We start from the raw sequence: 23,279 nt of genomic DNA on the forward strand, positions 1-23,279 counted from the left end.
ATACATTTATCCGGAAAACATATGTTTCTAACACGACACATTTACACTATAAACACTCTGCTATAAAATTAGCGTCACGTTGAACATAAACCGAAAACAAAATTATCTCCTACTGAAAGGTTGACAGATGTAACGTACAAAGATTTCCTTACATCAAACCATTCTCCACTCATTTGGTTTCCACTCGATATTTCACGTAACCATTGACGCATGCAATACGTTGATACCGTCATGTTATGTGTAGTGCACTGAACATATATCATTATAACCATCTACATAATCGTAATCCTTACTACTAGTGATTTTAATTATAGAGAATACATGGTTAGTGCCGAGATGGAGAAAGTTTATCCGGTGAGGCTTAGATGAAGAAAATAGGGCGAGCTTCATCAACATCATCATCATCATCATCAGCAGCAGCATGATCATCATCATCATCATCATCATCATCATCATCATAATCATCATCATCATCATAATCATCATCATCTTCTTCTTCTTCTTCGTCGTCGTCATCATCATCACCATCATCATCATCATTATCATCATCATCATCGTCATCATCCCCATCATCGTCGTCATCATCATCATCATCATCATCATCATCATCATCATCATCATCATCATCATCATCACCATCATCATCATCATCATCATCATCATCATCATCATCATCATCATCATTATCATCATCATCATCACCATCATCATCATCATCATCATCATCATCATCATTATCATCATCGGGTCATTAGTATTATTATTGTTGTTATATTTAAGTTGGCGTTGTTGCTTTATTAGAAGGATTTTCACCGGATTGTTAGATTAAGATTGTTAGCTTTTGCTAGGGACATTAACATACATCATACATGAATATAAGTAAATTGCTGCTCATAAATATGTCTCGAATTAAGTACAGAATATTACCGAATACAGAATAATCAGAGTATGAGTAACTCCAGTGGCATGTATTATGACGTAAGCCACGAGACGCATGCTCACCCTGGGGACAATCCAAATTTTATAGTATTATTTTCAGTAGATTTTAGACAGGTATAGATTGCAGAGCTCATTATCTGTATGGTCGCCTATGAAAAATGCGAAATCCGCCTACTTTGTAATGAGACATGTTTTGGAATTGTAGTTAATTAACAATGTAAGAAACGAATAGAAACTTCCACATTTTCACGCACATAAGCGCGCGTGAAAATATTTATTGTTTACCTTACTGTGGAAATTATGTACTTTTCTGTGGAATTTATGTTTCTACACATATCGAAGACAAATATCATCTATTTATGTTTTGTTTTATGAATAAATACAACCTGCTGTATTATCTCATCAGAGTTTTCCATTAGTTTTATATATAACTTGAATAATGTTACAAGAAAAACAAGAAACATAAGCAGTACAACATTTATTGAATTCACATTGAGTGAAACATTTCTAATGAAAGCTCCGGTAAATATACAATGAAGAAGTACATGAGTCAACCATGTCAATATAAAGAAGCACGTTTCTTAACCCATTTATGTCTAGTGGACTCTCCCATCCTTCTAAATTGAATCGATTGATTTCCAAAATTAGGGATGTATGGTACATGTGTTTCTATTTTTAGAATATTTCTTACAGAAATGCCTTTAAGCAAAAAGCGCAGACCCTGATGCGACGCCGCATCATATGGTGTCTCATCTGGGTCTATGCTGTTTGTCAATGCCTTTTTTCCAGACGCTAGACATTAATGGGTTAAATAATTAACCAGGTTATAAGAAAAAAATCAATTAAAAGGCCACACACACTATATTTTGTAGGAGTATGATACAGTTATTTAAGTAACTCCATAGGAAGCAATACAGTTCGAGCCGTAGAAGACAACGTGAAAGCAAAATAGCAGTTTGTCAATGCCGTCGAGGAAGATCACGAAATTGAGTCAATTTAGAACACTAAGCTCGGTAAGATCACATTTTGACCGATACTGCACTGTACAATAATCTGTCAGCTACACGGACTCTTGTATATACAAAGTAGTAATCACAGATATCAGTGTTCACATCAATATTTGATGGAAACTATAATAAACGAGATAATACATTTGTTGAAACGGACATGAATAAGATTGAAAGAGGCATATCAAATTATTGTGTAAGGAATACTAATAATGTAATCAAGCATGTACATACATTAAACATGCAACGGTCACTAAAAGTTATTAATTATAAAAATCAGTGGAAATGCTGCTTCTGTAAACTCCACTAATTTGTTTGACACACATGTCACTTTAAATAATGCCAAACGCACGCACTTAGTTTTATTTCCAAACAAGCGGAAAAGACGCAGAGCTGGTTTCCGTTGACCCATCTTGCGTTGCCATAACAATCAGATCGTCTCCAAGCAACGCCATTTGAACATTGACCGTGACCTTGCCATTACTACTATCACCTATATTAACAGTTAGCTTTCCGAGCACTGAACAAGTATTGTCAGTTGTGAACTTCACGTTGTTAAGCCTTGCAACATGAACTGGAATTCTTATGCGCTTCTGCTGTGACCGATTGAGTCTTAATACTGTGGCAGTCGAAAACGCGCCAATATCGTACGTTTTCCCGCCAAAAATTTGCGGCCGGAAAACGTCTGAGCAAAACTGTAAGTCCTTTGCCATGAACAGTTTTTGTCTAGGATGAGCATTATGGTCGAAAGGCACAGCCATTCCGATCCCATACGAATACCGAGAAGTCATTCTTATCACAGTATTTTGGGAATGCCCCAGTATTACCCCACCTATGAGATTACAAATGTCCGCCCCCTCCACGGTTATCATATTTGAATTCGGGAAATAAAACCGGACTGCACCGGCGACCACCGGAGAATCTGCGAATCCCCCTACGAGTATTATTGCGTCACACTGTTTGAGTTCGGGGTCACGTGACAGATTGGTCAAGTACCCGACTGTACTTTTCACAGCCGGTCCGAAAATGTCCTTCATTACGGTCTTATCGAGTATCAGGTATTCGTCTCTGGAAATGATCCTACCCACGTATTCCGAGTCGTCAATCATGTACTGCATAGGCTGCTTGTACCGAGTGGTGTACAATTTAATAATGGACGCTGGCAGTTCCAGACTCGCACCCAACTCCGACTCCATGGTAAACTTCTTTTTCTTCACTTCAAACTCATACTGCAGCTCTAGGAAGTCCAGTTTATGTTTCTTGGAATACGCCTCGATGAAGTCAGCCGGAAATAGGGTGCCGATGAACTTCAGGAAGTCGCTGTCGACGCGCGTGGCACCGGTACCGGCCCCTATGTTCTTTGAGATCTCACGAATGGTCCCGTCAAAGAGGATTTCCTGTATCGTGGTGTCGATTCCACATCCTACAAACAATTGTATGCTGTAAGCCGCGTCATTCTAAAATTGGTTTTAAACAATATTCGCGCAGTCTGGTCAGGATTTACGCTGTCCGCCTAGAGTGTCTCCTAACAAGACTGCGCGATTCCTTGGTTGGTCTTGAGCTAAACTTGTCGCAAATAACATAAGACCCATTTTCGTATGACGATGCTCTTATCAACTTTCACTGACAAAAAATCAACACTTAACCCATTTTTACAAACACTGCATTTTATTAGAGTTTCTATATTAAAATTATGTAATAAATATTGCGCGTGTTTTTTTCCTTGATGAAATTGCAACATGATAACAACAGGCATCAATGAAGTCATGAATATATTTGGCTTGTCGAAAGCCTTGTAAGACATACATGGGCTCACTTTTATAAAAGAATACGTAACTGTAATGTGGCATTAAAGTGATATTATGGGCATTTTTCAATGTTGAATTGAGCTGAAAATAATTCACAGGTTAAAAGAGTTAGTTAAAATGTGGTTACTGACCAATTATCTGCAACTCATCTTGCTACTAGTTGTTTATAAAAAATATATATTATATTCGATATTTTACATGACTCACCCAGTCCTCTAAGCCGAAATGATCCGTTCTACAAAATAGTGTCTTTGTGTCGTATGAACGAATCTGCACTAAAACTGAATTTAGATTCACATTGTAAATCGAATCATTTCTGTCGTCAGTTGCCAAAACGAAAGTACGGTTGATATTCAAATGCATTATTTTTCTCTTTTCGGGATATTGTTTTAGTATGTTGATGCTGCATTACAAAATATAAGTGTATATAAAGTGAAAACACCAAACATAAACAACGGTTGCGATAGACACCCTTAAACTGTTAGATGCCCATAATATCACTTTAATAGACTAAGATGATATAATCTTTGAAGGATAATGAAACGTCAGTAAGCGTAGTATTCTCTTGTACAAAAAAAGGTGTATTTGGATTTCGTTTAATCATTTAAAACGCAACGTTATATTATCATTTACTTTTTATATTCGCTATAATGAGGATAAACAACACCCCTAGCACTACCTCCTAGATTGACAATGGCCTGTTTGGAGTTGGGTTTCGGCAGGTAGAACGGGCTGGTCTCCGAGGGCCGGATGGGAATCAGGCCCAAGTACCGCGCTGCCGCCTCGCTCTCCGAGAACAGGTGCGTTGGGCTCAAACCGGCCTGGACAGAGAAAATCAACATGACAAGTGTCGAAAGAAACACGTGCTTTTCTAGTAATTGAAAGTGTCAAGTGCTGTCATAAGTCAGCTTACGGTCGTTTGAAACAGCAAGATCGTATACTCAGTCTTCATCTCTCATTATTTATCGTCAAACGAAATTACTATATTTTTTTAAAGTGTGTGTTTGCTTAACCCATTTAGGACTAGCGTCTAGAAAAAAAGGTCTTGGCAAACAGCGTTGACCCAGATGAGACGCCGCATGATGCGGCGTCTCATCTGGGTCTGCGCTGTTTGCTTACATGAATTTCTGTAAGAAATATTCTAGATATAGAAATAAGTATACTAGACATCCCTAATTTTGGAAATAAATTTATCCAATTTAGAAGGATTGGAGAGTCCACTAGGCATAAACGGGTTTAATTGACTGTAATTGATGGGATATACTGTAGTTGATTGGTTTAATGGGATAAAGATACTGCACTCATACACAGAATCAGGGAAAACACGAATGTGTCCAAGAAAAAACCCAAATACGGTAGATTGCGCGAGGACCGTCGTTAAATTAATATGCACATGTTTAGCGTGCACATATATTTGAAAACAAGAAGGAAGTCCCACTTGGCTCTTCATTTGTCAGACAATAAATAGTTGGACTGGAATACCGAAATAATTGACTAGGGTTTCATTGGTCGAATTATGTCGGCGATACACTTCGATTAAGGCTAACAATATTTTTCCTTGTACGCGATTGTGCTTACCTTCTTTGCAGCCAACTTCATGCATTCTCTCGAGGCATTGTCCCACTTGGTCGGCACGGTGAGCACGTACTTTATGTTGTAGTCCCTAGTTACCGTCTCCATGGGACCGTAACGACCGCTCTCCTGAAGTGACGAGAGGAAATGCTCCTTCAGGTACTTCAGTACGAGACTGAAGAGCGCCATGGCGTTCATGGATTTTCCACCGTCTTCAAGAATCACGCTGTCCTTGCGGAATTGCTGAAAAATGGAATTGTTAAAAAGTTAAGAAATAACGTAGCATTACTAACAAGTATAGCAAAATGGTTTTTGTTTTCCCGTTATATAAATTCGTGGTTTGAAATTCTATAGTGTTTTATATTCACAGTTGTGTTGTGAAATTGCTACGATGAATGAGTTTTGCTCTTCTAAACTTTATCTCGACTTCTGATTTAAATTGAGTAGATTTATTAGAATAACATTCTTATGATGTCACGATACTGCTTGTACAGTGTTTGACCCATTTATGCCTAGTGCACTCTCCCATCCTTCTAAATTGGATCAATTTATTTCCAAAATTAGGGATGTCTAGTATATTTATTTTTATATTTAGAATATTTCTTACAGAAAATTCTTTAAGCAAACAGCGCAGACCCAGATGAGACGCCGCCTGATGCGGCGTCTCATCTGGGTCTACGCTGTTTGCCAATACCTTTTTTCTAGACGCCAGTATTAAATAGGTTTAGCTTTCATATGAATACGTCCTAGGAATACTGAATAGAATACAGGCGTGTCACATGTATTGATTCAATAATCAACTTTCAATGGCTGAATATTATGAAAGAAACACGATAAAATATTGCATAAATATCGCCACAACAGAAATGAGCCGGACGTCAATAATTGTTCAAAATTGTCAATAAATCAAAATCGTCAATAAATAAAACTGTCAATAATTATTCAAAAGCCATCATCATCTTAAAGCTAAAACTACTTTATGTGTCGTTAACGTTGTCTTTATAATAGGCCATATGAGACACTTTTCAAATATAACGTTGGGTACCAACAGCGTAACAAAGACGTTCAATGGGTCGTTAACGTTGACATTATCATTGGTCATAGGAGACAAGTAATTATCAATAAAATAGAACTCACATTCATTAGAACGTTCGTATTTCTTAAACTTCTTAATTTGAATTACTCATTACAATATACCATTATTACACGCAGGAAAAGTTTCCCTTTTTAAACAATGACACCACAAGTTATAGTCATATATTATAATGGCGTACCTTTATTTTTAGTTCTGACTTGAAGCGTCGGAAGATGAACCAGGCGTCGTGCTGGCGGCTCTCCTGCAGCGCCACGTAGCGGCGCTCGGCGTCATACCCGAATGCCGCCAGGGTCTTGTCTGGCTGTAGGAGAACGATGCTAGGCGCCTGCAAATAGGAAAATGGTTAACGTTATGAGTGGAAATGGTATAAATACAAAAATATATGAATTGAGCTCCTGTATATAGGGATCAGAAAGAGACAACTTTGAAACAGAACATACCCTGATACATAGCATCTAAGCGGGAAGTGGCCCTACGCATCAGGTAAGGCCACATGTCGTAACGTGCGTCTCGATGACTGTCGAGGGTCGACCCCTTAGGGCGACAGACGACAGTCAATCTGGCAGTTACCACATTTCGCAATTTATGGATGCTTCTGAATATATGATATTTTCTGTAGCAAAGAAGTATTTTCTACTGATACATCTATTTGAAGGCGGAAAGTGTCGTAGTTTGCACTGCATAATGTGTTGTGAGAGCGATGGGCATTGATGGAAGTACACAGCTTGGGAATCTGGGAAAGAATTCGACAATATGAGTCGCGTTCTGAGAAAACTGGGCATAAAGCTTGTGTGTAAAGTGTCGTACCAGATTAGCCTGTGCAGTCCGCAAAGGCTAATCAGGGACGACACTTTCCGCTTTTATGACATTTTTCGTTTAAATGAAGTCTCTTCATAGCAAAAATCCAAATGTAGGCGGAAAGTGTCGTCCCTGATTAGCCTGAGCAATGAAAAAAGAGTTGAAACTTCATACAGAAAGAAAAGAATAGAAGCATTCAACTTGTGTCTTATGAAACTACATTATTGAAACGGGTCAAAAACAGAATTCAAGTCTATTCTTTACCACATTACATATTGAACTGTTTGCCAAGTCAGAAGTATAGACTGTAAATCTATAAGATGAAGTAGAATAATTTATCTAATAAATTATGAAATTATAACTAAAATACTTGAGCGTGGCATTATACATTAATTATAAATTGTTGAAAATGAATCTTGCAAAAGTCCTTGTTTAAAAATCATTTTCAGAAAGAGAAAAACATGTACATCTTCATTAAACGTATGTATACTTTTCATCATAAAGGGTGAAGAATGAAAATATATGAGAACACTTCTTATCAAAGATGCATGATTTGAGATATATGTCGACACGTCTGCATAAAAAAGCAGGAACAGGAACATATGTAGAAACGTCATTATAAGGAGACAGGAATGGGGACATAAGTAGAACATTTATTATAAAAAGGAATAAATACATATGTAGACATTGCATCATATTACGGTTGGAATCGACACATATTCAGAAACGTAATTTGACACAGGGAGCTAATGGAACATGTAATTACAGAAATAATTTAAAGGCAACCTTCGTACTAGGACGAGAGGAAAAATTATGGACATTTGTATACGAGACTCTTTGAAAACTGGCTAAAAATAAAGTCTTAAAGAATATATATTTGAATAACAACGAGAACTCGCGATTGACTGCACTTTCAAGCGCTTTGAAGATCTTAAGTAAATTTGTCAAACTGTTTCAAATGAGTATTAAAGTAGCCTCTACATTACACGGCTCTTATTCATAAACTACAAAACCTAGGGTGCCATTCTTATAGAAGTACACTTGAATAAATGAAACCATACTTAATGTATGAATGTACCAATAAACCCCAAGTAAAGCACGCTCTCTTTTTATTGTGCACTGCTTACGAAATTTAATTTAAACTACAAAATACAGCATAAACTTTGATAAAAGTACAATGGAATCATATGTGAGTCCAATGACCTGCTGAGTGTAAATACGACTTAACAATTGAGTCGCGTTCTAAGGAAACTGTGCATAATGCATGTGCGTAAAGTGTCGTCCCAGATTAGCCTGTGCAGTCCACACAGGCTAATCAGGGACGACACTTTCTGTTTTTATGACATTTTTCGTTTAAATGAAGTCTATTTTTAGCAAAAATCCTATTCCGGCGGAAAGTGTCGTCCCTGATTAGCATGTGCGGACTGCACAGGCTAATTTGGGACTATACTTTACGCACATGCATTATGCCCAGTTTTCTCAGAAGACAACTCATTTGAACGTGGAACACCGTGCGCAGGACATACTTTGTAAGTGTGAAGGTTTGCATGCCCAGACATCCACTCCTCGTTCATGTGAATGTCTAATAACCGGGTCTCGAACTCGCGCGCTGAGGAGAACGCATATCCGGTGTGGCTGCAGCCGACATCTATACACAACACGAGGTCCACCATTTTAGCGAAACAAGTACGTCCGGTCTTCTGCGCATGTCATGAGGTCAGATATCTGAATGTATGAAATATGGTCTTTTCATTAAATGTTATGTTAATGATCGTCAATTGTGTTGCTACTTGGATTTAAAGAACTTGTTCGCAGATTTGTGTGTTTTTTTTCAGTTCGTTATTAAATGCTTTGAATTGATACATATAAACATTGCAGCTAAAGAGTGTTAGTATTACACAACGATTTAATTAAAGAAAAGAAAAAAAATATTGTGATAATAAAACTATCACGTTTACTTTTCGCCAAACCGGGCTATTGCATGCAAATATGATGGTTATATTTTATAAAAGCCATCCCAATATACAACGCAAACAACAGATGCATTCCCATTATTTCTTTTGTTCCGCGTTTTATTGTATCGATATCTTATAATGATTACTAATACAAGAAAATGTTTTTTCAGTATAAATCAACGTCATTCGTGTTATGTCGCTTCCAAATTATAATTGGGACAAAAATCTGAACAAGTTGCAAGAGCATTGGACAATATATGCGCCCACCAGAGTGTTCAAAAGGTAAATGTTATAGACTGAAGACGTGAGACATATGACGGACAAAATTTGATCATAAGAGCTCACCGCGAGCATCTTGACCTCAGGTGAGCGTGAATGCTTTAAACGTTTTCTAGCCTGTATTTCCTTTCAAAATTCTTTTTCAAGATTGAAGTTGAGAAAAATAAAACTTGTATTAACAATGAAGTGTTGTGACGGGCATATCACGTGTTTCGGTCACGTAATTTGGTCTAGTCGTCACCAATGCGTTTGCGAATTATCATTCAATATTTCTTTTAGCTCGCCTGAGCACGAAGTGAGCTTTTGTGATCACCCTGTTCCCGTTCGCCCGTCATCATGCGTTGTCGGACCGTATTTGGTACAAAAACGAATATGTACAAGTTTGTACCATATTCGGCCGAATATGGTACAACTGTCTAATTGTACCATATACGTATCTGCAGTTTTGGGGTAAAATGCCTGACCGAATATGGTACAAACTTGTACCATATTCGGATGAAAAATGTACCACATTCGTTCCGAATATGATACACACTCATCATCGTAATCATCATCATCATCATCATCGTTATCTCATCATCATCATCATCATCATCATCATCGTTATCTCATCATCATCATCATCATCATCATCATCATCATCATCATCATCATCATCATCATCATCATCATCATCATCATCATCACATCAATTATCAACACCCCAATGATCATCATCGTTGTTATCTTTACCAACACCACCATCATCATCACCATCAAAACCAACATCATCATATCCATTATCATGATCGTAATGGTGATCACAAAAGTTTTTTTTGTGATGATAATGACAGCGATGTTTTCGGTCGATAATGAGGATGTTGTGATGATGATGACGACGATGAGAATATCATCATCATCATCGGCCAATAAACATCGCCATCATCATCATCACAAATATTTTGTTATCATCATCATCATTATCATCATCGTCGGCCGATAAATATCGCCGTCATCATCATCTAAAAACTTATCATCATCATTATAACCATCATCATCGTCCGATAAACATCGCTGTCATCATCATCCCAAAACGTTTGTTATCATCATCATCATCATCATCATTATCATCATCATCATCATCATCACCACAATCATCAAACCCCAATCATCATAACCACTGTCATCATCATCACCACCACCATCATCATCACAATTTTTTACCATCATCATCATCACACATGTTTTGTCATCATCATCATCACATATTCATTTTACATTTTGTATTTTATAATTTGTTTCATTCAAGAGATTCAACAAACTTGTACTTTTTTCATTTATTGGTATACTGACAGGATTTTTCAAAGTAATATTGAAGAACATAGAACAGCATTTAAATTTTAATCCAACTGTAGCATTTTGACAAGACATAATATACATATATACATTCATTTTAGTAGCAGCCAAAATATCCCAAATGTGCTTCGTAAAAAGTTACCAGTAAATGAGCAAATGACAACAAATTTCCGGTAGAAGAACATAATCATCAATCACAAAAATAACATAACAGGTTTCCAAACACCGATATACATGTATATTTCACCTGTAATGTCTGTACATGACATCTATGATATCATACCAACCGATTCCACTAACACGCAAACGCAGCCATGCGTTTGCCCATTTTGGCCCCTTGATGATTTCTTTTATTGCCGAAATAAGACCGCTGTTTCTGCCCGCTCTTGTTAATAGGAAACGAACGCTAACAGGATTTCTGTTACTAGTATCTAGTCCAATATCCGGCCGAATATAAATTCTAGGTGTTTGCAAACTCATTGACCTTATTAAATCTCTAAAGGGTTTGCCGACCTTCGCCAACACAAACTGGATTGACGGGTTTGATTGTATGCAGAACTTAAAAATTTCAACTTGAATGTGAAGTGGTAACATCAGAAATGGAAAAGTCGTTCGCTTCTGTGCCCTCCTATTGTTTATCATATCTTGAAGCTCTTTCAGGGCTGAACACACAGAGACGTCACCGTTGTCGCCAGAGTCACCGTTGTCGCCGGAGTCACCGTTGTCGCCAGACGCAGCGTTGTCGCCGGAGTCACCGTTGTCGCCGGAGTCACCGTTGTCGCTGGAGTCACCGTTGTCGCCGGAGTCACCGTTGTCGCAAGAGTCACCGTTGTCGCCAGACGCAGCGTTGTCGCCAGATGCAGTGTTGTCGCCAGACGCAGCGTTATCGCCGGAGTCACCGTTGTCGCCAGACGCAGCGTTGTCGCCGGAGTCACCGTTGTCGCCGGAGTCACCGTTGTCGCTGGAGTCACCGTTGTCGCCGGAGTCACCGTTGTCGCAAGAGTCACCGTTGTCGCCAGACGCAGCGTTGTCGCCAGATGCAGTGTTGTCGCCAGACGCAGCGGTGTCGCCGGAGTCACCGTTGTCGCCAGAGTCACCGTTGTCGCTGGAGTCACCGTTGTCGCCGGAGTCACCGTTGTCGCAAGAGTCACCGTTGTCGCCAGACGCAGCGTTGTCGCCAGATGCAGTGTTGTCGCCAGACGCAGCGGTGTCGCCAGAGTCACCGTTGTCATACGACTGTTCTAAGCGTGATATTATGTCCTTGTACACGCGTTGATTGATACGGATACTAACGTAATGCATGCCAAATCCTTCTGGGAAATACCCCAATGCAATTGTTCCAACATCACCATCGAACTTTCCATCTGCTGACACAATTGATGAGTGTTCTAGTCCTCGGGTAGAAACTACCAGGCACTGCAAATTATATTCTCTCATAAGTGCAATGAGCGTGAGGTTGTCGCCGTATGTCCCATTCTTAGACATATTCTTAACGTATTCATCAAATGTTTCATCATAGACAAAAGTTTCATAGAAATATCTGTTTTCTACAATGTGATGGACTGCTTCCTTACGTAAAGCATCTACGTCTTTGTATATACCAATTTTACCAAGTTGATGCGATATAGCAGCAAATTGACAATTTCCATCCGGATTTGGGTCCATGGCAATATTCACCCCATCCAACAACTGCAGATTTTCATGGTGTGTTAAAACATGATAGTACTTAGTTCTGTGATTTTGTTTCTCTGAGCGGTTCTGTTTTAATGAATGTTTTTTAATTTTTCGTTGTTTCTCTAACGCAACAGTTAGGCTAGTCATGTTTTCGACCCCAACCGATTTGCTTACGAATCCAAGTTCGGTACTTGAAATGACACGATATAAACACCATTTCGTTTTACTTTTTCTACCTTGCCTTCGATAACATATCTTTTGGTTGGCACCCTGGATTTTCGAAAGGGATAGCGAATTAATACTGTCTCTCCTACTTTGTACTTGCTTGGGGAAGTTGCGTTTTTCAACAGCGACCTGTAAGCCTTTTTATTTGCTCGCCGTATGGTTTTCTTTATTTCACGAGAACTATGACGTTCTTTGGTAAAAACATGACTTCTTCCGTAGTAGGCTTCAAAGGGCGTGAGACCCCCAAGAACTCGTTTGAAACTTGTGTTTATGGCATAGGCTAAATCTTGAAGCCCTTCGACCCAGTTAAATCCACGTTTACTTTTTGTTGCAAATAGAATCTTGGCCTTTATAACACTGTTTGACCTTTCACACTTGCCCTGTGATTGAGGATGATACGGCCTACTATTGATCATTTTGATGTTGTACTTGTTCAACAAAAGTTTCATACTAGGGCCTTTAAATTCCAGTCCGTTGTCACATTGGATGATGTCAGGGGCAAGGTTAACCATCAACACGTCCTCTAATGCCTTTGCAACTTCACGCGAACTCTTCGTTTTCAGGGGTTTTGGCATAACGTACCTAGAATAAACGTCCACGACTTGTAGAATATAACTGTATGTGGACCCCTTGTAGCTAACACTTTGATTTTTCATGTTAATTATGTCAATCTGCCATCTTTTGCCTGGTTCCTCTTCTGTAATTGTCTTTGGCTTTGGCTTGTTTGTAAATCTCGGATACTTCTCATGGTAATACTTGCTATTGTACAGTATTTCAAGGATAGCTTGTTCCGAGAACCCCGTGTAATTTACTTTCAGTTTGTTGTAAATAACCCTTGCTCCACATCCTTTGTTTTCCATGAACATCTTCTCAACAAATCTAGGAAGATCTTCTTTCACAAGGACTTGCTTTCCGCCACACAATAAAGAACCCCGGTCACCAAGCTCGAAGTCCTTACGTTTTCTAATCATGGCCAAACAATTATTCTCTTCAGGTGTCCGTTTCTTCACAGGGACATCGAACGATCCGTTTAAACATCTGACAATAATGTCGTACTTCGACCTGGGCAAGCACCCTAATTGCTTCCTTTTTCTCCTAATTGCTTCCTTCATCTGAAATAATATAATAAGTTATTATACATTTATACTTCATTAGTTAATAGAGCTTGTATTGAACACCGCGTGTCGAAAACGAATGTCTCACGACATGAGCTGAGCTAAAATCACTCGTCTGATAGCTCCGCTAAAATTTACAATCCGAACTTCCGGGCAATATGCGCAATGAAAGTAGCAAGTACTTCATGTAAAGTTTCATTGAAATCCAACCGAATTCAAATTCAGGGGAAAAATAGCGGGCAAACTTATGGCGGTCAACGGACAAACGGTCTGTAGAAACCAATGCTACGTGGATGGAAGGGATATAAAGAAGGGGCCCTGGGGGCCTAGGTCGCTCACCAGAAGTCACGACTAGGCAGGGTTCGAAGGTCAAAGACCTATAAACTCCATAAAATTTAAAATGTTCAAATCTACAGATTACAGGAGCTCGATCTGATTTTGGTGGAAAATACACTTTCGAAAAAATGACTGTAGCTTAAATATTTTAGCAGTTTAGGAGTTACGCACCCGGAAGAAATGCCACGGACAATTGGATAGACGGACGGACAACTGCAAATGCACTCTAAGGGGGGGGGGCATAAAACATATAAATCAATGCATATTAAAACATCAATGCATATTAAGACAACTGAAAATTAAAATTATGTACAGTACTTACTGTCAAGAATTCTTTTGAAGTTTGAAGAAAGTTTGGATTTCAATTCTTTCTAGTCGAAAATCACAACTTTTCTTGCCGACCGCCAAGTCAAATATGGTTACTGACTTCTGAGTAAGACTCGTGTGCAAAATTCCCGCCTTTTTAAAGCGGCACGTTATCAAAGAAAAAATCGGAAACTTCAAAGCTTTGTCGGCTTCTCAGCAATATGACGTCGGAACGACAAATCAACTTTACAAAGTAATGTTTAGGAATACAGTCACACCTGTCTAAAGCAGCCAGTCAAACATCCTTATTTTTGGAGAGATATATTCATTTAAAAGAGCTCAAAATCTCTTAAATCGGATTTTGGTGAAAATACACTTTCGAAAAAAAAAGTTTTAAAAATTTGAAAATTGCTATTAATGATCTCCACGAAAGTATCAGGCCCGCCCGGGAATCGAACCCAGGCCGCCTGCGTGCCAATCTGACGCGCAACCGACTGAGCTAGCCGGCGAAACAGTTATACAACCAGCAAAATCCATGTAAAGTGTGGTTAGGTTAGCTGTTTCTGTTACTGCTAGTTACGACGACGACGACGACGACGACGATGATGATGATGATGATGATGATGATGATGATGATGATACTTTTGTCACTTCCAATATTAGGTTAATACAATGTATTTGAGTTTGAAAAAAAGTTTACACATCGGCAGACTATTTCATTTATTAAGAAATACATAATTTATGTACCATATACGTAGGCCATTTTCATTTTTATGAGTTTTTTTGGTATGTACCAAATACGTTTTGGCGAGCATAGAAAAACTTATTCCAACCGAATATGGTACAATGTTTGTACCATATTCGGTCGAAAATTGTACCATCTTCGGTCCGAGTATGGTACATTTGTACCATATTCGGCCGAATATGGTACAAATGTACCATATTCGTTTTTGTACCAAATACGGTCCGACAATGCGTCGTCCATTTTAAGTGCATTTCCAATCAAGAGGCACTATTGCATCCAATCTTGAAGAACATTTGTCAGAATGTTTATCTGTACAATAAGGGCCGAGTTCGAATCAAGTTCGAGCGCGTAATAAAACTAGGTCATCAGGTAAAATTTTATAAAACCCGTGTTTTCATTCTAGATGCCACCCGTATGACTCAGATTTAATGAAACTTAATCACAATGTTTATCGATATTATATCTTGTTCGAATCGGGATCTCGTGCGTCAGAATAGTAGGTAACCAGGTAAAATCTTACAGAATATAGTGTAACTGCTCTAAACGCCACATTTATAACACTAAAATAGCCCGCACCTATTTCTATCTAGGGATATTAATACTCTCGAAACGGAGAGAGTTGAAGTGCCATCAACAATCAATGTGCAATCAAGTATTCAATAACGAGAACATTTGCATTAAACACCACGAAGCAATTAATAAATGAATCAATGGTCGGAAATTTCAAGACGACGATCCAGGTCTCGTGCGCGTCACAAATGTATTTTCTAGACGTGTCAGGTTTCGATGTTTTGATTTCCTTTATCAATATCCAGACATCTATTGGAGTAACGGGGAGCATATTGTGCCGGCGGGTTGATAATGAATTTCTTGTGATTTTCAATCTGGTGGCAGCTAGCAGTGTTGCGCAACAATCTTCATTAATTTCTAGCTTAAAAAAGATAACTGACGGGAAATATTTACCGAACTCAACAGTATATGAGATTTTAGTCTTTCAGAATATTAAACCAACGTTTCTGTCAGAATAAATCCTAAAAAAACGTTTTATACATATCCGTTTAGGACAAGACAATTAAGTCCGTTAATGTTCATTATAAATGTATAGTCTTATGTGTTCGGTTTTGCGGTGGATGATAGCTATTGATCTAACAAGTTGCCATTTTGCACCCTATAGACACACCCCAATACCAAATGTTATTTATTTCCCGGAACAAACGTGCGACACATATATAATTGTTCTGCACTTTTACTGTCAGAGACAATTGTCTGGCATCAGTCATGAAGTACATGGATTAATTACACGGTATCATCATGACAATCTTAGGTGCATCATCAATGAAATCAATCGGCTTAGAAGCCGTTTCCTGCAGTCTGTAGGATGACATTGATTTGAGCATTGCATAGATCCAGCGGCTTCAGACACTTTTCAAACGACCATAGTTACAATCTTCAATTACAGTGTATGGTAAAATTCAAACCGCTATTGTTTAAATATCCTAATACAGTATCTGGTGACATTAACATTGCCATAGTTTCAATACCCACTTACAGTATAACGGCAAAAATGTCAATATCCAATTACAGTGTTTGATGAAAATCAAACGGTCATATTTGCAATCCAGAATAACAGTACCTGGGTAAAAACTAACGGACACAGTGTCATTCTTCAATTTAAGCGAATTGACAAAAAACTCCGCAAAAAACGAGTAAGAACAAATCCAAACGGCCATAGTTTGAATCTATAATTGCTGTGTACCATATATTTCGATGCTGAAGAAATAAACTAGTAATAAGCCATGTTCAGACACATATTATGTGATCACACGCAGTATATTTTGTATCTACGCACACTAGTGTATGGTTTGATAAAAGTCCACTTAATAACACACATTTCAAGTGATGGATATGCGACAAGTGAGAAACAATCTTAATTAAACCTTTGTTTTCAATTTAATAATTTGCAAACGTATTTATTTAACTTATTACCAAATCAGGATATATACAGAATATTGTTTTTAAAGATCTTACTGTTTCAGTTGAACATAATACAACAAACATCTCAAAGTTCTCTTTGTATGCCTTTGTGAGCTTAGGTTTAATGTTATATCTGTTAACTTAAAAACACCTAGATCTAATATACAACTTTTTTTGCGTCCGTTTTAACCCTGGCCAATTTCAAAGAAAATAATCCAAGGTATTTTACAAATAAATGTAAAAATATTGCAAGACATATACATTTCCAGAAAGGAAATTCATTTCTGCGTTGAATAAGACCGAGATCGTGAAAATCGCTGCACAATTGATGAAGATATGGCTGTTCAAAGCGATGCACCCCGTTTGGGGCTGATTTTGAGTTGCATACCTTGTTATATATATATTTGATAGTGATTTTTTTTTCAGAAAAGTAAATTTTTCGTTATAATATGATTATTTATCATTTAAAATGATGTTTTCACTAATTAATATCATAGCCACACGCTAACCACCTGTGACCCCTTGGGGCCATGTTTTTTCACTGATCACGACCTTTTTCAAACTCAACCAAGATATAAATAAAACCAATATTTTGACCAAGTTTCGTGCTGATTGAACAAAAAATGTGACTTCTAGAGTGTTCACAAGGAAAAAGACCCCCCCCCTCCTGGCGGCCATGTTTTTTTTTACCGATTCGAACCATTGTCGAATTCAACCCTCATATCCAGGAAACAAATGCTCTGACCATATTTCATGAAGATTGGGGAAAAAATGTGTCTTCTAGACTGTTCACATATATTTCGCTATATATAGAGAGACAAGTGCCCCGCCCCCTGGCGGCCATGTTTTTTTACTGATCATGACCATTTTCGAACTCGTCCGAGATATCTATAAAATCGATGTCTAGACAAAATTTCATGATGATTAGGCAAAAAATATGACTTCAAGTGTGTTCACAAGCTATTTTTACTATATAAACATAAGGAGAAAGACCCCCCCCCCCCCCTGGCAGCCATGTTTTTTTTTACCAATCCAAACAATTTTCGAACTCAACCGACGTATCCAGGAAACAAATGTTCTGACCAAATTTCATGAAGATTTGACCACAAATGTGACTTCTAGAGTGTTCACATGTTTTCACTATATACATATAGAGAAAACTGCCCCGCTCCCTGGCGGCCATGTTTTTTCACCGATCTGGACCATTTTAAAACTCGTCCGAGATATCAATGAAACCAAGTTTCATGATGATTGGGCAACAATCGTGACTTCTAGAGTGTTCACAAGGTTTCTCTAAAGCCATATAAGGAATACTGCCCCGCCCCCTGGCGGCCATGTTTTTGAATGGACCGAAACCATTTTTTGAACTCAACCAACATATCATTAAGACAAACATTTAGACAAAGTTACATGAAGATTGGGCATCAAATGTGACTTCTACAGTGTTCACAAGGTTTTTCTTTTGTTTGACCTAGTAACCTAGTTTTTAACCCAGCATCACCCGCTTTCGAACTCGATCGAGGTATCATTGGGACAAATGTTCTGACCAAGTCATGAAGATCGGACAATAAATGAGGCCTCTATAGAGTGTTCACAAGGCAAATGTTGACGACGGACGGACGACGGACAAAAGGCGATCACAAAAGCTCACCATGAGCACGTTGTGCTCAGGTAAGCTAAAAACACACTGCACACCGTACAAGAGATTGTGTATCCCCCTTCCTATTTGCGGCAAAGTCGTCTAAATGTGCTCTTGTCAATACTACCCGCATACTTATTTATACGATACTATGTTTTCTAGATATTGCCTGGAGACAACTCTAATGTGTGCCTCTGCTACCTTGAACTTTTACTGGTTGCACTCCAAGTTGAATGGCGTCTCCTTTCCTGCTTAGTAATGAATGGCGTCTCCTTTCCTGCTTAGTAATGAATGGCGTCTCCTTTCCTGCTTAGTAAGCAGCAAAACGATTTTGTCGAAAGTGAGTCAAAGCGTTCTATATCTATTTGTGGAAATGTATTTCCTATTGCAATCCCCGTGACCCTGACATTCTACCAGTTGACCTCAACTCCAATAAGAGTCTTCTTATTCTATGTAAAGTGTCCAACTTTAATCATGAAGATGATCGAAGATCAAAGAGTTTTCTAGATATCAGTCGGAAACCAAATAATTCTATCCAGGCCAATGTGATATTGACCTTTTACCAGGTGACCTTTACAATATATAAGCGTCTTTATTTGAACGGAAGTAAACGCTATACCAATTTGATGATCTTAGATTACGCGGCTCAATATTAAGTGCTAAAATAAATTTCCTGTAACAAATCCCCCGTGGATGTTGCTTTTGATCATTTGGTCTCTCCATCAGAAATAACCACTTTAATTATTTGAATGATCATATGTCGAATCATTCAAAAGATAGCGTGTGGAAACGAAATTAAAGTTACACATATCCTGTAACATTGCTCTTTGACCGGTTCATTTGAAAATCTTGGACCAATTTCAATGGCTGTAGATGGAGGCGTTCTCTAGATATCGTGCGGTTACAAATGGTCTACGTAAGGAAATACTGACAGACCGACCTACCTACTGGCGGGCAGGTGTAAAGCTCTATAATCCCGTTTCATCGCATGGGGGCACAGGGATAAGAAAGTCGGTATTATTTGACCGATATCAATTTGGCAAAACGTGTTTAAGTCTGTACGAAATCGCGCATTGTATGCAGAAGGAAATAACCTCTTTGCATCACTACTGATTGATATGTTTCTTTTAACAACATGCACACAACAAAGAGCGTGATATATTTGTGGCAATAGAGACGGAAATCATTTAAAATATCATGTTATCATGTATCACATGCCTTGACAAGTAGTTGAAGAATGTCCCATACAAGATACCATACGCTTATTATATTATATTATTTATCTATTAAAATACATATTATCTGACCCGCGTATTTGTAAGTGCAGGTTGTTTTTTTTTTGTTTGTATCATTAAAATAGTGACAAAGTAAATAATTAAACAAAACAATTATCGGTTTTTATAAGTGTTTCCGTATTAAAAATAATCATAAAGCAGGAATTTGTTATGTTATGATACATGCAACTCAAGAGATAACGTCAAAGCCCTACCCGTCATTCTCCGAAGAAGCTGACGTTCGTTTTGCGAGCGAGTTTAAATATCAATCCAGAATATAGCCGTTTCCGGGGGAACACAAGTATTCCGTTAAACAAACCCACTCCTCAAATGTTAAATCGATCAAATGGCACACGTGTACTGAGCAATTCACAGATTTGCCAGTTCTGTGCAAACATCAAGCAGAAATCAATGCTAGAAATCATGGCCAATAATATTGACAGCAAATACCAATGAAGTTTTTATTTAAATAACAGTTCAATGTTCGAAGCGAGGTGTTTTGATTACTTTCTTCGAATTTCGAATCAGGATCAATGTCAACATTTACGAATCATACATTATAATGCTGAAACTTTTTGCACATGGCAGGCATTTCACATTGTGTTCTTTATGTTGGTAAGACGAGAAATAAAATACGCTTGTATACAATGTACATGTAAGAATGCTTAACTTTACGAAAATTAAAATAAATGACAGTTGACATGAATAATTGCTCAAAATGCTGGCTCTGTTTCGGTAACGTTATTACGCGAAGCCGTCACCAATGCGTTTGCGCATCATCATTCACGTGATCATGTTACAAACAAGATGGCGACGTCCATTCCTAGACAGGTATTTTTCGCCGTTTGATACCCTTAATTACTTTTATTAATTGTTAAAATGCCGCGCAATTTCCTGCCATATCGTCAACAGAGTGATTACCGTTTATATCGTAATACATGTAATGTTCACTCTATAGCTCGACTTTACTCGCTGCTATCGTCGGATGACCTGTTATGACGCGAACCTATTTCGACGCAGTTTTTGTTTTTCTCGGTATTAAAACATAAGCGACTTCCGCTGACGTCATTTTGCTATAAATCGTAGTAAACACGTACTTGCTATCGCTTGCGCAAAACATGTGGAAAGTGAGAGATGCAAAGGTAGAAATAGATGCATTCAATGTATTTCAATGCGATTTTACTAACGCAAAAATACATCTCAACGGAACATGATTTTATTCACCTAAATTCATCGTGGGAAAAAAATGACGAATGTTCGTCTGCAAGATTTTTTTGTTTCATTCATAGATCACGTGACTGTCATGTGATGGATTACGTCAATTCAGTCTGGTAAGGTGTACGCGTTAAATGAATAGCACTGCACACACACACTCATTGGATTTTAATGGGGATTTACTACCAGAATTATTTACTATTGTAACTTATATTGTGATGAGTGGTAAACTTATTTAAATGTAATTTTATTTCCAGGGCCCACAAGGGAAGTACCGGTGTTATTCACCCACTTCTATGAATGCTGCCTATGAACATATCAGACAAACAGGGGCCCAAATCAGAACAACTGCCAGAGAATTTGGGGTACCTGAAGCATCCCTGAGGCACAGGCTGTGCGGCAGAGTGAATCCGGAAAGTGTACATTCGGGTCCACAACCGATGTTTTCCAACGAGGAGGAAGCCCATCTTGTATGAACACATCAAGACCATGGCAGAGTGTGGATATGGCTATGGGCGGGCTGAAGTTGTGACCATGGCCTCGGAGTATGCTGTTTACCTAGAAAAACGGGACCAAGCCCATCCTCTATCAATGAAATGGTTCCGTGGCTTTATGTCAAGGTGGACGGAACTTAAAGTTTTGAAACCTCGTGGTCTTGAATTACAACGGGCCAAGTCGATCAACATGGCGTCAGTGACCAGATATAATACTGAACTAGGGTCTATTCTGGATAAGTATTGTTTGAAGGACAAACCAGAAAGAGTCTACAATATAGATGAGAAGGGCCTGTCCATGTCACATACTCCACCATCAGTAGTTACCACTGAGACCAAAGTTCCAGCCGTTACATCTGGTTCCAGAACACTCATCACTGTGATTGGCTGTGGCAACGCATTGGGGTATAGTGTGCCACCATATTTTGTTTTTCCAGGGGCCAGAATGCGTTCGGAATTATTGGAAGGAGGTTGCATTGGTGCTGATGGAACTGTGTCTGAATCTGGCTGGAGCAATAGCAGCGTGTTTCGCAAATATATTGCAGAACACCTTATGAAGTACTTACCTGAACGTTCCCCAGACAAACCTGTTCTCCTGCTGTATGATGGCCACAAGTCTCATATAAACCTTGGCTTAATTGACTGGGCAAGAGAACATAACGTGATTTTGTTCATACTGCCTGCTCACACCAGCCACGTGCTACAACTGTTAGATGTGGGATGCTTTGGACCTTTCGAACGAATCTACAACTCTGTGTGCCATCAGTTCATGAGAGAAAACTGTGGGAAGAGTATAACTCGCTACAACGTTTGTAATCTGGGTTGTCAGGCATATGCAAAGGCACTCTCTGCTAGCAACCTACAAGCATCCTTCCGAAAAACAGGCATACACCCCTACAATCCATCAGTTGTTGATGCATCCCACTTCAAGCCTTCAGAGGTCCTACATTCAAGCCCTGCGATGCCAGCACCACAGAGTGACGCTCAACCCACTGCTAAGGAATTCTTTAAAGGCAAAGTAGCTGTACCCAAGCCAAATGACAGCAAAACCATAAAAAGGAAGTATCTCAGCACTATAGTCAGTGGTAGGGCAATCACTGAAGATTCAGTTCTTGAAAAAGTGAGGGACCATGAGCAGTCTAAGCACAAGAAAAAATCTGCAACCCAGCAAGACCATCAACCTGGACCATCTGGATCAGCAAGTCAGTCAAGGGTTGATCAAAGTGCCATGTCAGAAAGTGACCAGGATGACTCAGACACTGATGTATGCTGCGTGTGTAACCTGTTCACACCTGTTGAAGTACACAACAGTGCATTTGTTGTGTTTGTCAAGTGGGTGCAATGTGACAAATGTGAACATTGGGTCCATCTGATATTTTGCACTCAAGTGAGGGTTGTTAGAAGGGGTGATAAGTTTCTATGTCCCCACTGTGCCACCGAGGAATGAGCACCTTCATATTGCAGTGTTATGTAATTTACACAATTGTTAGTAT

The 23,279-nt window shown here is 38.7% G+C and overlaps 2 protein-coding genes across 2 annotated transcripts; one reads left to right on the forward strand and one right to left on the reverse strand.

Moving 5' to 3' along the window:
* Positions 1-1,463: 1,463 nt before the first annotated feature.
* Positions 1,464-8,893, reverse strand: LOC127880178 (heat shock 70 kDa protein 12A-like). The gene is made up of 5 exons (XM_052427437.1): positions 8,747-8,893; positions 6,601-6,747; positions 5,333-5,569; positions 4,434-4,575; positions 1,464-3,369 (listed from the first exon to the last, which is right to left on the reverse strand). Exons 1-5 carry the CDS (start codon positions 8,891-8,893, stop codon positions 2,309-2,311), a joined length of 1,734 nt encoding a protein of 577 aa, XP_052283397.1. The 3' UTR covers positions 1,464-2,308.
* On the forward strand, positions 8,822-23,279 carry LOC127880180 (uncharacterized). Its single transcript, XM_052427439.1, has 3 exons — positions 8,822-8,936; positions 9,346-9,457; positions 21,550-23,279. The coding sequence occupies exon 3, from the start codon at positions 21,782-21,784 to the stop codon at positions 23,231-23,233; it is 1,452 nt and encodes a 483-aa protein (XP_052283399.1). The 5' UTR covers positions 8,822-8,936; positions 9,346-9,457; positions 21,550-21,781; the 3' UTR covers positions 23,234-23,279.

The sequence above is a fragment of the Dreissena polymorpha genome, chromosome 4 (genome assembly GCF_020536995.1).
Source record: "Dreissena polymorpha isolate Duluth1 chromosome 4, UMN_Dpol_1.0, whole genome shotgun sequence".
NCBI classification, from domain to species: domain Eukaryota; kingdom Metazoa; phylum Mollusca; class Bivalvia; order Myida; family Dreissenidae; genus Dreissena; species Dreissena polymorpha.

Excerpts from the sequence above, each read along its gene's own strand:
- LOC127880180 (XM_052427439.1), top strand. The coding sequence starts at position 21,782 with ATGGCAGAGTGTGGATATGGCTATGGGCGGGCTGAAGTTGTGACCATG.
- LOC127880178 (XM_052427437.1), bottom strand. The coding sequence starts at position 8,893 with ATGGTGGACCTCGTGTTGTGTATAGATGTCGGCTGCAGCCACACCGGA. Across the intron at positions 5,570-6,600 it reads AGTCAGAACTAAAAATAAAG|CAATTCCGCAAGGACAGCGT; the intron begins GTACGCCATTAT and ends TCCATTTTTCAG. Across the intron at positions 3,370-4,433 it reads GGCCATTGTCAATCTAGGAG|GATGTGGAATCGACACCACG; the intron begins GTAGTGCTAGGG and ends AATTGTTTGTAG.